Source organism: Ctenopharyngodon idella, chromosome 9 (assembly GCF_019924925.1).
Source record: "Ctenopharyngodon idella isolate HZGC_01 chromosome 9, HZGC01, whole genome shotgun sequence".
Classification (NCBI taxonomy): Eukaryota; Metazoa; Chordata; class Actinopteri; order Cypriniformes; family Xenocyprididae; genus Ctenopharyngodon; species Ctenopharyngodon idella.
The window spans coordinates 29,860,392-29,875,186 of NC_067228.1; the positions used below are offsets into that span (position 1 = coordinate 29,860,392).

A 14,795-nucleotide genomic window follows, 5' to 3' on the forward strand; every position below is an offset into this window, starting at 1 on the left:
CATGTGGCTTAATTTGACACAGTAGCATGGCGGTTTCTAATGAAATGCCATCTGAGGGCTCAAAGGTCATGCACATTTAACTGAACTCAACTGAGGTGTCCTACCTTGCCCTATACAGACTGAGATTTCTCTTGATTCCATGAATTACCATATCCCATATCTACCATATTATGTATGGTAGATGGTGAAAGACATAAATTCTTTGCAGTCTTGCTTTGAGAAATGTGATTTTTGAATAGTTTGACAATTCTCTCATGACATTTGGCACAAAGTGGTGAGCCAAGACCCATCTTTTCTTGCAAATACTGAAAAGCTCTTTTACACCCAAACATGATACCCTCACCTATTACCAATTCACCTGCTAATTGTGGTTCAAGAAAATTAACAAATCACAGATTGTGGTTTTTATTGTGTTTTACAAAATGTCCCAACTTTTATGGAAATGGGGCTTGTAAAAAAATTATAGCGAAATTGGTAACACTTTACAATAAGGTTTATTAGTTAGCATTAGTTAACTATATTAGTTAACATGAACTAATAATGAACTGCACTTTATTAATCATTGTTAATGTTAATTTCAACATTTACTAATACATTATTAAAATGTAAACTTTGGGAGGAAAAATGCAACAAGTGCTTTTTCCCACTGTCACAATTGGCATATAATGCAACAAGGATTGCAACTGATTTTACTAACAGACCTACCAACCTCTGTGTAAAAATAAAATAACAATGCTGCCGTCTTTCTAAAGTCTCTCCCACCCCTTTTTTCTTTAAAGGCGTGAAGAAATCACCCAGAAATTGTAATTTCTGTCATTCTGTCATGTCATTCCACACCCATAAGACCTTCATTCATCTTCGGAACACAAATTAAGATATTTTTGATGAAATCTGAGAGGTTTCTTATCTCCCATAGAAAGCAACGTAATTACCACATTCAAGGTCCAGAAAGGTAGTAAAGACATCGTTAAAATAGTCCATGTGACTAGAATGGACTAGAATACTTTTTGTGCGCAAAAACAAAACAAAAATAACAACTTTATTCAACATGTTCTTCCCTTCCCTGTCATTCTCCTTCGCTGTTTATGTTGTAAACACAGTGCAGCGCTTCCAGGTTCTACGTCAGAATGACGACCAGCTCGTGCGTCAGCATCACACACATGTGTTGTGCTGCTCACTTGTAGAGCGTTGACCAATATTAAGCCAGGGTTTTGACGTAGAACCCGGAAGTGCTGCACTGTTTACTACGTCAACTGTGTAGGAGACTGACAGTGAAGACTTAAGCGTTCACTTAATCAACGTTAACCAAAAGAGACATGTAGACTAATTGTTTTATGCCAGCAAGTCAAAAAACAGAATGAAAGGAATCAAGGCAATCAAGATAGGCAAGGGTGAATGTAAAGGTTCACTAGCATTCTGGCACAAGAGAAGTGCAGAGCGAGCGTAGATAAAGGGCGTGTATTGATGAAAGAAGTAGGGAACAGGTTAGAAGACAACGAACAGCTGTGCTCGTTGTTAATGTTATATAATGGAAAGCTATGTGAGTGGTGTTCTGTGGCGCGGCAGGATTTTGAACAGCCTCTGGAGTCGTAGACAGTCCCTGCCAAGCTATGCTGCTGGTGTGCGTACTCTCATAGAAAACATTGCATTAATATTTTAAAGACATGGCATGATGCTCCTCGTCCAGCATGCAACCCACTTTACGCTTTGTTTTGTTGCTAATATTGGAGGCTCCTCTTTGGGGAAGGACTCTTGATGGAAAGTGATAGGACATTGTTTATGATCATAACCCACCAAATTGGCTAGTGAGGTTGTTACCGCGTTATCCACCAAAGTTGATTTTCACCTGCATTTTGTGGTTGGTGGGTAATAACTTTAAAACCTGAATAAGTACTAATTGGACCGCAACATTAACTCAGAGGTTGTGGTGTCCATATCTGTATTTCTACTTTTCTACATTTCTTGTCTCTGCTAAGAAACTTTGCAGTTGGTATTTCACAGCAGGGTAAAGTATGTAATTTGCCCACATTGTCTGAGAGAGCAGAGATGGAGAAAGAGGGGAAGCAATCATTTCTTCTGTGCACTATAATTTGGCTGCCAGAAACAGCTGGCGGTGCAGTCAAAACAATGCAAGAGAAAGAAAATTCAAGAGGAGGATAGCAGAATGAGGCTAGAAGAGAGTGAGAGGATCACTGGTTAGCATAGCCCTAAGGGGGGATCAGATTTAAGACTCCGTCATTTAGGGCAGATGGAGTTGAGCACACACAGACATGGATATGAGAACATGGTCTGTCTGTCTCGCATGTTATTTGACTGTCATGCGCATATCAGACTGTTTGTGGTTTTTTTTTTTTTTTTTGGGGGCATACTGGCATGCCTGTAATTTTCAAGTCTGATCTGGACAATCTTCATTCGATCTGATTTGTCTGTATAACTCTGGCAGTGCAGGCCTGCTATCTGTTCTTTACTGAAGACAGGTGGATTTGCCCTCAAATTAATCAAGATAAATGTGTATGATAAAAGATATCAGAGCTATATCAGAGGAGTGGAAAAAGACTGGAGAGAAAGAGAGAAGGGTCCCTGTAGTCAGACTCTATTTTAGAGCTATTCAATTAGCTTCATTTGAGGACCGGATTATCAAATCGAAAAGTTGAGGTGGGCCTTGGGGTTGGGGGTGTAACACGTAACAGTTTCAAATAAATAAGCTAAAGTAAACTTAAAAGTATTGTTTTTACTTGGAAACATGATACCCAACAGTATGCAGATATAAGACCATAATAAATAAATAGCTTGGCAATTTACAGCTGTGTACAACTATTTTCCTTGGAACAAATATATGAATTATACAAGCTCATAGCTATTGTTAAGAATTATTTTATTTATAATTATTTTATTATTATAGGCTTAAATGAAAATATTCTGACAGTGAGACTGATTGGTAACCACAAGTAAAACCGTGCTGGCTACTCACTCACCACTGTCAAATCATATTATGATATAATGAATCTATATACGATGAATCTAAACACAGGTAAAAACTATACACAACACCTTCACTTGTCAACTTGTTGACTTTAATGCTCTGCCATGATGCTTTAAGCTTGATGTTGACTAGTCGCTGATCATGTGATTTTTTTTTTTTTTTTTTTTAACACCAACAGCATGGCCACCTTGCAGAAGACCTTCAGACTGTTCTGACTTAATGTACTATATCTTATATTCTATATTCTAACTGATTAGACTTAACGTTTTTTGTATAAATTATGATCAAAACTCCAAAAAATTCCATAGATTTACATTGGCTGTAATAGTAATGATGTCCTATAGAGGGGGCCACAGGATAAGAAATTAAATAAAGAAATTAAAGTCCACTTTTACGCTTAGTTTTCATTTGGTTAAAATGATAACCCGTGACGTGATAAACCGTACCGTGATGGTTCAGGACAAATACATGTATTGCTACACCCCTAATGGTAACACTTTACAATAAAGTTTAATTTGTTAACATTAGTATAAACAAATGATCGCCTTCCAAGTGCTTCCGCCAAAACCGTACTTTCGTATTCTTCAAAAAGCTTACGCTGTATGTCCTACGCCTTCCCTATTCTACTTATGGAATGAACGCAGCGGCAGTTACATTTTTTCCACAAGTAGAATAGGGAAGGCATAGGACATACAGCGTAAACTTTTTGAAGAATACGAAAGTACGGTTTTGGCGGAAGGTGAACGTGGAAGGCGATCATTTGTTTATATAAAGCATATACATTTACATTTTTTTTTTTTTCGAAAATGACCGATCGTTTCGCTAGATAAGACCCTTATTCCTCATCTGGTATTGTTTAAAGCCCTTTGAAGCTGCACTGAAACTATAATTTTGACCTTCAACCATTTGGAGGCCATTAAAGTCCATTATAAGGAGAATAATCCTGGAATGTTTTCATCAAAAACCTTTCTTTCTTCAGTCGAAAAGAAATTAAGACATAAACATCTTGGATGACATGGAGGTGAGTAAATTATCAGGAAAATTTTATATGAAAGTGAACTAATCCTTTAAGAGCAAACCTGTTGAAGTTATGGAAGCATATGGGTAGCACTATTCAAGTTAAAATGTAATATGCAAAATAGCAATGCAATATGTAAAATGGCAATGCATTTCTGTATTTAAATTTACATTTTCCATACTATATGTGCAACCTTTGGAGCAAAATGATAATTCAATAATATAATTTGCACTTGCTATTTCCACATATAATTTAGACATATATTTTAACACTTTATAAGTTGCAAAATTAAAGTGATAATGTATTACAGAAATGCTTATATACATTTAACATGTTCAAGCTCAAATTGTAGCAAAATGATCATTTAAATGTTATTTTTCTTAATTGCATTTACACTCACAGTTTTATTTTAATTTTAACTTACACTCACATTTACACAGATTATTGCTTTCTCTATCAGTATGGTTGCATGTTTTTCTCTTTTTATTGTTCTGATTGTTGTTTATGCATCATTTTATGTTAATAATACAATGTGTAGTCCTTCTAGATGCTAATGTTATTTATAATAATAATGATAATGATAATATTAATTTTTGTTCTTGAAAATAACTCTGGTGATGTCTAAACCCATCTTTCACATCTGCACTTTGGTCTGATGTGAACAGGTTCTGGTGGTGTGATGGTGTGGAGGATATTTTCAGTTCCAATTGAGCATCATTTAAACACCACAGCCTACTTGAGTATTGTTGCTGATCATGTCCATGCCTTTATGACCACAGTCTACCCATCTTCTGATGGCTACTTCCAGCAGGATAACGCACCTTGTCACAAAACTCAAATGATCTCAAACTGGTTTCTTGAACATGACAATGAGTTCACTAGACTCAAATGACCTCCACAGTCACAGACCTCAGTCAAGTAGAGCACCTTTGGGATGTGCTGGATCTGTAGTTTTGTGGCATTGATAGCTTTTGTACAATGTTGAAAAACATTAGCAGTTGAGAAGTTTTAAATACATTTTTTTTTTTAAATGAAATTGTTTCATAGAAGAAAAAAAAAGCGATTTAAAAAAGAAGAAAAAGAATAGGCTTATGCAATTTGTTGCTGTGTAGCTGTCCAAAATGTTTCTAAAATGGAGAAGAGAGAAATTTAGACATCACCAGAGTGAATTTTAGGAGCATTAGAGACTGTCTGGGTGGGTTGCTTTCTAGTGTGTGAAAGAGAGGTTTAAATATCAGTTATTTTTGGGTATAGAAATTATTAGGGGCCAAGCACCGAAGGTGCGTAGGCACCTATTGTATCCGTTCGTGTTCTTCTTATTCTTCTTCTTCCGCCATTGAAGTCTATGGCAGCCCATAGAACTGTATGCGGGAAATTTGGCACACTGATAGAGGGCATTCTGAAATGTGTCCATAGCAAATTTGGAGTCTCTAACTCAGTCCCTCTAGCGCCACCACCTGTCCAAATTTCCACTCATGTTTATGCTTATAACTTTTGAACCATAAGGGTTAGAAACACTAGAAAAATTACTATTTTTGCTTATAACTTCTGATGGGTTTGTCTAAAAATCATAAATTTCTCATTAGATTTGAGGCATCATGCCGAGTCGAACGATATCCAATTTTCCCATATCGGCCATTTTGGCCGTCTGCCATTTTGAATTTTGTGTTAAAATGCTGTATTTTTATATTACTGTATATTACTGTATTTTTTAAATGCATTAGTGTATCGTTACGAAACTCGGTATGGGTCATCAGCACGATGTCCTGAAGGAGCCTGAGAAGTTTCGGACCTAGTGGAGAAAAAAATTTATTATATGCTTATAACTTTTGATGTGGTTGGCTTATTTTCACAGGAGTTATCTCATTAGACTCCTGAATCCTTGCGAGTCCAACGATACCAAACTTGCTAGGTTTCGCCTTACGGTTTGTGCAATGTGTGATTTAGCGCTTAAAAAACGTTTGCGAATATCTTCAAAACCGTTAGTCCGATCGAGACAAAACCAGCATAGGAAACACGGAACCCAAGTTGGTTAACTAGATGACTTCAGCCCAAACATCAAAATTTTGATAGTAAGTGGCAAAAAAATCAAAACAAAGTCATCCATGGGTCATTTTTTATGTTCTCATACATATAAATGTCTATAACTCCGAAACGAAATTAGATATTTTCACCAAATTTGACACACACACATGTATGGGCTCACTCTGAGGACACATAAAAAAGCGGTAGGATTGTGCCTCTTGGTGGCGCTATAATTGAACAAAACATGAAATTGCCATTAACTACAATACAGTATTATGATATAAAATGCTATATTTTATGAATGCTTTGGTGTACCATTACGAAACTCAGTATGTGCCATCGGCACCATGCTCTGAAGGTACTCAAAAGGTTTTGAGACAGCGCCTCCTTGTGGTCAAATGTTATAATGAAATTAAAAAAAAAATGCTAATAGCTTTATATAAATGTGGCCTATTATAATGAGACTGGTCTTAATAGATTCCGTGGGTCATGCTGAGAACATTGATGCCAATTTTGCCATAGTCAGCCAAACTTCCTGTCCACCATTTTGATTTTCTTTAAAAACATACTTTTTCGAACTACTCCTAGACCGTTGGTCCAATTTTCACCAAAATCGAATCGTATCATCTTCAGACCATGGTGGTAAAAAGTTATGGATTTCGTGTTGATAGATGAAATCATATTCATATACCACATCAACAAAGTAGAGGCTTGATGCCAAAATGACTCTTGAGGCTGTATCTCTGCAATCCTTTGACATATTGACATAAAACTTTGCGAGTGTCATTGTCACCTCACTCTGACCATACCTCATTAATTTGATCACAACGCCACCTATTGGTCGAAAGTGATAAACCAGTAAATCTTTGTTATTGACTGTATTTGTGATTTTTTTTTTTTTTTTTTTCTTCTCAGCTCTTTTGCCTAAAATGATCTTATTAGGTCTTTAATTGCTCACTGTTGCAGTTGGTCTAATGCTCATAGCCATGTTGGCTGGCTTGTTGTGCCTTTGTGCTTGGCCCTGTAATTGCTGCTTGCGGCTATATTTATTATTATTATTATAATATATGATAAAAAGAGAAAAATATACAACCATACGAATAGAGCAAGCAATAATCTTGGACAGCTTATCTAAGATTATTTCTATGAGTAAAGTAATCTGTTGTAAAGCATTGCTCACTCGATGTTTCTCTGTTTCAGCACTTCTACAGACAGGCAAACGTGCTGCGAGGTGTGCATTTTTTTTTTTTTTTGTGCTTGGAATGCATTTTCAAATCCATATTGAATTTTGATAACATTCATTGCAGGACATTTAATGAAAATGCAATTGCAAGAGTTTTAACTGTAAGTGTAAATGCAATTAAGAAACAACATTTAAATGATCATTTTGCTAAAATTTTTGCTTGAACATTTTAAACGTATGTAATCATTCCTGTAATACATTTTAATTTTAATTTTGCAACTTATAAAGCGTTAAAATATGTTTAAATTATGTTAAAACTAGTGTAGGAAATAGCAAATGTAAATTATATTATTGAATTTGAATTATCATTTTGCTCCAAAGGTTGCACATATGGTATGAAGAATGTAAATTTAAATACAGAAATGCATTGCCATTTTGCATATTACATTTCAAATTGAATATTGCTACATATATGCTTCCATAGTAGATTAGCCGATGGGCTGTCGATGCATTAAATGATAAGCTATTTCCTCACAAAAACAGTTTATTCACTGTAGTTTATTCACTCTCCTCCATTAACATCCAATAAAATAACTCCTTCCCTGCATACTACAGCGTTAGCAGGCTTTACGCTTTTTTTTTTATATTTTTTTTTATATAACCTTGCAGACTTGCCTTCAAGTGGCTTTGGTGATATTGTACTAATATCACATGGAAACAGTTTCACTATTTGTATCACTCCACTTGTTTCTGCTGGATCTATACTGGCAGCATTTCTCACAATGAACTTCAATAGCAGAGGAGCAAGCCCACTATAATTTTACAAAGCTACTACTTTATTTATGTTGGAATGTACTTTTAAGATTTTTTTTTTTAGGTGAGAAATTTAGTTATTTAGACCTCAAATATTCAATTCGTACATAAACAGGCTCTGTTTGAAAATGTGTTTAGATGTATTTGGAGATGTGAGCTCCAGGCCGTCAGCGGCCATTCCGCGCTCATAAGTTTCATAACTTTATATTTTATTTAACTTAAATCCTGTACTGACTAGAGTGCTGCTTTTGTACTTTTGACTGATTTGTTTGCTTGTGTTCATTTCCTATTGTACAAACTTCTCATACTTCTATAATGGCTTCTATTATTGATCATTTCAATATGATTGTTCAATGAATATTTTATTTTATATAATTTTACTTTAACAACACCTAAAAAGGATACTAAGACAGCAATATCTCTTTTCTCAGCAGACATTCAAACTGATTTTTATTATGAATATAACATTGACTGTTTTGCTGATTGTTTTCTTTTGGGTCAGTGATAATGTCTGTGATGTTTGTCTGTTTTTCTTTAGGTCTATAATGTTGAGCAGTAAGATGATTCAGTTGTTGGTGGTTGTGTTGGCTTCACCTGCTGCCTGTATGGAAGGTAAGACTGACACACAGGCCTTCAAAATCATTTCAAAAAAATTTTTCCCCACCAATAGTAGGCTACATGTAGGTGATTCGGTGATGCAGTTGCCATGTATATTTTCAAATATAGTGAGTCTTTGGCTACATTCACACTGTTAGGTTTTGGAATTGACACCGCATTTACTTAAAGGTGTGAGTCTCAAAATTTCCCGTTCAAACAGCAGCTTACAGTAGGGTCTCATGAACGTGCAACGGGAGTCAAGCCCGTATTCTCTTACCAGTAACCATAGTGACAGTGACCAAAGTAATATCAAAATCGACGTCCATAAAACTGAAAAGTCCAATAGGGCAAAACCTTTTGAGTTCATCTACCAAGTCTTTTTTTAACTGACAGCAGCTTTTATATCTGGGTGAAGAGCAGAGCATTTAATTCGCACTTAGAACAGTGAATGGACCTTCAGACGACACGCAGCTCATACCTCTGTCGCTATAAGTTATGGAAAGTGAAACAAAAACACGTAACTCATGGTAGACACGTGTTTGTGTAGTGCAGAGTGGCTCTCTAGCACTGTATGACGTGTCACGTGGCACGGATGTATACTAATAATAAAAAAAAAAAAAACATCTCTAGTTGATTAGCAATTCATTCGTTTGTGTTAAATAAGAGGCGATCTGGCGCTGGGATGTGTTGTTTTTGAAATCCTGCTAAGTGCTTGCCGCTGTTATCAGTGGTGCAACAGTGTTCTTTTGAAACTCGTGCACACTGCGCGGTCTTCACACAGATGAGCGCTTTAAGCTATTGCTTAATGCCGTTGTGGAGACGCTTTATTCAATCCTGTGAAATCACAAAACAAAATGCACATAAACATGTCCCTTCCTGCTTTTGATATACAATCACTGATGTACATCTTTGGTTTTAATGAAAAACAAAAAAAAAACTATACGAGGGCGACTTGGAACCCAGATCCTCTGGCACGTTTAATGAAAATTCTACAGCTAACCCATTAGGACTAAAGAATACTTAACGTGGATCCATATATTTATTCACTAATGTAAATACTTTCGAAACTAACTATATATTGTATTATTGTAGATGTAAAGATGAAACTATCACATTAAACATGAATAATATGTCAATAAATTTTGCATTTATTAGGCAATTGTACATTTCTGATATCCAATCTTCACAACCCCCCAGCACACACAAACTCCTGTCCCACCCACTTTTTAAAACAAAGTTACGCCACTGCGTGACAAACAACTAGTTGTCCAGTCCGAATCCTGTTCACACAGTGCAGGTTTTCTGAAAATGCAGTTGTGAGTCCTGAAAATTACGGATATGAGTTTGGTTATGGAATGCGATTGTCACTCGTGTAAATAACTGAACTGTGTGTGAACGTAACCATATTAAGGACTCAAATACAGGACTGACAACCATATTCATATGTGGCCTAAGTGTCTCTTTATAGAAGTACTATTTTCTATATATTATATTAAAAGAGACAAATTGTATTGTCTGTCTGTTTAAAATGGAATTAATGCTGGGCCGTATGACCAAAAATCTGTCACAGTATTTTTTTTCTTTCTTTTTTTTTCTTCTCAATTCTGGTGGTTTCACTGTGCATTTTCTTTGTATGACTGGGCCTTTATATACAATAACGGTCAAAAGTTTTTTTTTTTTTTTTTAAATGTTGTATGCTGTTTTTAATGTTTATAAGAAGTCTCTAATGCTCACCAAGGCTGCATTTATTTTATCAAAAATACAGTAAAAAACTATAATATTGTTAACAGATTTTTTTTAAATATTTATCTATTCTCTGTTCTCTTATATATTTTAAAATATAATTTAATTCTGTGATGGCAAAGCTGAATTTTCAGCAGCTATTACTCCAGTCTTCAGTGTTATAGCACAGTGTTCAGTGTTCCTTCATAAATCAATTAATAATTCTTATTATTATCAATGTTTTTGCTGCTTAATATTTTTGTAGAAACCATGATACATTTTTTTTCAGGATTATTTGATGAATGGGGAGTTCAACACTATTATTTATTTAAAATATAAATCTTTGGTAACACTTTAGAGTAAGTAAGGTTTCATTAGTTCCCTTTCGAAAGAGAGCTCGCACTGCGTCCTAGACCGCATATGGGGAACGCCCTTGCGTGACAGGTGTCTGAAGTGAATCCTATTGGCCGGCGACAGTCTATGACGTCATACTAGTGTGACCAGACTGTATATAAGGGCCTAGAGAACATGACATCCTCTTTTCGTCTTTAGTGACTGATTTGTCTGTTGTGATTGTTTCAAGGTAAGAAGCTTTGTTATCATGTCTGAGAAGTGTTTCAAGCAAGATATCTGACATCTGATGACACACACGACTTGTGCGTTCACTGCCTGGGTGAGGAGCACACGCGTTCAGTTCTTGAGGGATATGTTTGCGTTCATTGTGAGCATCTGCCTATGCGGACGCTCCGCTCTTGCCTGTCAATCTTCTCGAGGGGAGAGGGACAGGCATCTGCTCCTGGCGGCTCGGGTCCTTCTCGTGCTGAGGCCGAGAGGAGACTCAAGTCATGGGGCTCGCAGGTGGAGCTCGCCGAAAAGTTTGAGAAAGGCTTTTCTCTCTCGCGCGATTCGGCGGCACACGAGAGCGATCTGCTCGATGAGGATGCCATTTCTCTGGCATCCACTGGTTCAGCAGACAGTGCTCTTTTGGCTCCAAGCCATACTGAAGAACAGACGATGTTTATTGAGGGCAGTGAGAGTGTTTCATCTGAGCCCGCGCGACCATCCTGCCACGCGTATGTTGAGTTGTTGGACGTTATGGAGCACGCCTCGGGCAGATTAAAACTGCTGTGGGCGCACGCTCGGGAAGAAGTGGTTGGTTTTGGAGTTCGCTCTCCTAGAGCTCTAGCACTGGCAACCCGGGCCCTGTCAATCTTCAGTTTTTTGGGAGTAGTAGGCCCTTCTTGAGGCCTCCTCGTCATTCTGGTAGCGTTATGTTGTGCTCCCCTCATTGAAGGGTTGCTAGGCGATATGCTGAGCACACGGCTCGTGTTTGCTGTGCGAACGAGTATTCCAAGCCTGCAACACTTATTCTCACTTCTAAGTAGTTGGCTCCTCGGAGCCTTCTTGGGTGCGTTATCTAGATGTTGTAGGTTTCTCTTCCTGTTTACCTCCATCTCTGAGCTGTTCAGATTCTCCAGGCTTTTCTGGGAATCTTCACCAATTTCTGGTGCTGTTTCACAGCTCTTTACTGTTTAGGCTTGGCTTTGCTTGTCCCGGTTGAGCTTAGTTCTCCCCTTATGTTTTTTGGGTCGTTAGAATGTGCTCCCGATGACCGATCGGAAGGTAGAAGGACTCGTTAGACCGCCCTGAAGGACTGGTTTTAGGCTGTTGATACTCCCTTACTGTTTGAGTTCGGTCTATATGCTAGGAGTATTTTCTGTCTCCTACTACACTCCAGTCTCTGTTCCTCCCCTGGCTTAGCTAGAGTATCCGGCCTCCAGAGTGCTTCGGTTTCACTCTGTAGTTCCTAGGTGGAGTAGACCGCTCCCCTCTTTCAGGGTTTTAGGCGATTTACTGAGCTCTACTCCCAGGGGTGCCCATCTCTGGTCCGGTGAGTCGGTACTGCCTTTATGCAGTCCTTCTCACAGGTTTCTTCCTCTCTGAGGAAATTGGTAGAGATTCTGTTCTTTCAGAAAAGAAGGTTTTTGGCCTGACTAGCCCTTGTCTGGGCCAGTTCGGCCTCCCTGGTGGCCTTCGGGGTTGACTTTTGTCCCCCTAGTAAGTGACTGGCCAGAGTCCTCTCGGTACACTGGCCATTCTCCCTTAAAGGAACTCTTTCTTTTGAAGCTGTTGGTTCCAAGCCTTTGAGCGGCCTTGGCAGGACTTCACTCTGTGGAGGCCTCTTTGAGGCTTTTTAGCTTGGGCAGTGGCCGTAGGGAGTTATGTCACTGACAGCCTGTGACCAGGGGTTGAGTGCTTTGCTCTCTTCTCAGCCATTTTGGCATGCATTCCCCTCAGCATGGCGGCGTGGGTATTCCGTTCCCCATGTGCGTTCTAGGACGCAGTGCGAGTTCCCTTTCGGAAGGGAATGTCTCGGGTTACGACTGTAACCCTGGTTCCTTGAGAACAGGGAACGAGACACTGCATCTCGTTGCCATGCCTCTGGGCTGCCTGCTACAGTCACTTCAGACGAATAGCGGATGTCATGTTCTCTAGGTGTCCCTTATATACTGTCTGGTCGCACTAGTATGACGTCATAGGCTGTCGCCGGCCAATAGGATTGGCGTGATTTCACTTTCACTGCAGACACCTGTCACGCGAGGGCATTCCCCATATGCGTTCTAGGACGCAGTGTCTCGTTCCCTGTTCTCAGGGAACCAGGGTTGCAGTCGTTACCCGAGACGTTAACATTAGTTAACTACTTTAGTTAACATGAGCAATGAACAATATATTTCTACAGCATTTATTAATCTAAGTTAATGTTAAACATTTATTAATACATTATTAAAATCAAAAGCTGTATTTGTTAACATTAATGCACAGTGAACTAATATGAACATACAATGAACAACAGTATTTTTATTAACTAACATTAACAAAGATTAATAAATGCTGTTACAAATGTATTGCTCATTGTTCATGTTAGTTAATACATTAACTAATGTTAACACAAGACCTTCTTGTAGTGTTACCAAGTCTTTTAAACATTATAAATATCTTTACTGTCACTTTTGACCAATTTAATGTGTCTTTACTGAATAAAAGTATTAATTTCTTTAAAAAAACAACAACAAAACAAAACAAAAAAAACTTACTTGACCCCAAACTTTTGAACGTTAGAAAAGCTTTCTATTTCAGATAAATGCTGTTCTTTTGAACTTACTATTCATCAAAAAATCCTGGGAAAAAAAAAAAAAAAATTGTACACAATTGTGTTCAACAGTTTTCAACAGATACAGTTGCCATGTATATTTTCAAATATAATAAGTCTTTGGCTACATTCACACTGTCAGTTTTTGGAATTGACACCCGCATTTACTTACCCGTGTGAAATTTCCCATTCAAAAAGCAGCTTACAGTAGGGTCTCCAAGAAAAAATTTTTTTTACTGACCCCAAACTTTTGAATGGTAGTTTATAATGTTACAAAATCTTTCTATTTCAGATAGGGCTGTCAAGTGATTAAAATTTTTAATCTAATTAATTACATAATGTGGCGATTTAATAAATCTAATTTAATCGCACATGAATTTTGGCTGAGAGATTATCTCCAAAAGATAATTTGAAGTCATTATTGTAAAGCATCAAATAGACATTACAAAAAGTAGCTTCAGAAAGAAATATTTAATTTGATTCAACAGAGAAATTTTTACACGAACTTTTGGACAAAGAGGTTGAGTAAATGACTGAATTTTCATTTTTGGGTGAACTATACCTTTTATTTTTTTAATTAATATGGAAATATGAAATTATTTTTTTTTAAATAAAATTAGACTCTAAATAAGAAACTAAAAATGCCAGTAGGTGGTGGTAAATGTCTTGATCAAGTCATTCATTCATTCATTCATTCATTCATTCATTCGATTCATTCAAACGGCTGGATTCGTTTATGAGTGAAGTAAATAAATGGTTCTCTTCAGGCATTTTGAACTTGAAGCGGTGCTACACAGAACGATGACATGTATGACATCAAAGTAGTAAAGTACCGCAAGAGTGAATAGAGAGCAGACGGCTCCGTATGCTTTTGAATTGTTCTCGATGTACTTTGATATCATACACCGATCAGTCTGTGTAGCGCCGATTCAAGGCTTCATCGCGCAGTGAGTTTTTGCCCTGCACCACATTCGTCATCAATCAACTGTATGAAATATCAGATGAACTACATAGTTGTGGGGCAGGGCAAGTGCGTTAAATGCGTTAAAAATTTAACACATTATTTTTTACTGTAACTAATTAATCAAATTAATGCGTTAAATCGACAGCCCTTATTTCAGATAAATGGTGTTTTTTTTTTTTTCCAATTTTCTATTCATCAAAGAATCTTGAGGAAAAAAAAAAGTATACAATTGTTTTCAACATTGATAATATATTTTTCTTGAGCAGCAGATCATCATATTAGAATGATTTCGGAAGGATAATGTGACACTGAAGACTGGATTAATGATGCTGAAAATTC

General features: G+C 37.2%; 1 protein-coding gene across 6 annotated transcripts in view; it reads left to right on the plus strand.

Annotated features, from left to right (window-relative positions):
• Positions 1 to 14,795, plus strand: part of LOC127518801 (activin receptor type-1-like) — a 76,094-nt gene that overhangs the window by 9,561 nt on the left and 51,738 nt on the right. For 4 of the 6 annotated variants that reach the window (XM_051905966.1, XM_051905969.1, XM_051905964.1 and 1 more), the window contains exon 2: positions 8,561 to 8,634. In XM_051905966.1, coding sequence (XP_051761926.1) covers positions 8,568 to 8,634 — 67 coding nt within the window. In that variant the 5' untranslated portion in view covers positions 8,561 to 8,567. Of the gene's footprint in view, positions 1 to 7,226; positions 7,258 to 8,560; positions 8,635 to 14,795 lie in introns of all 6 variants that reach the window. The other 2 variants (XM_051905965.1, XM_051905968.1) reach the window with 1 other exon arrangement.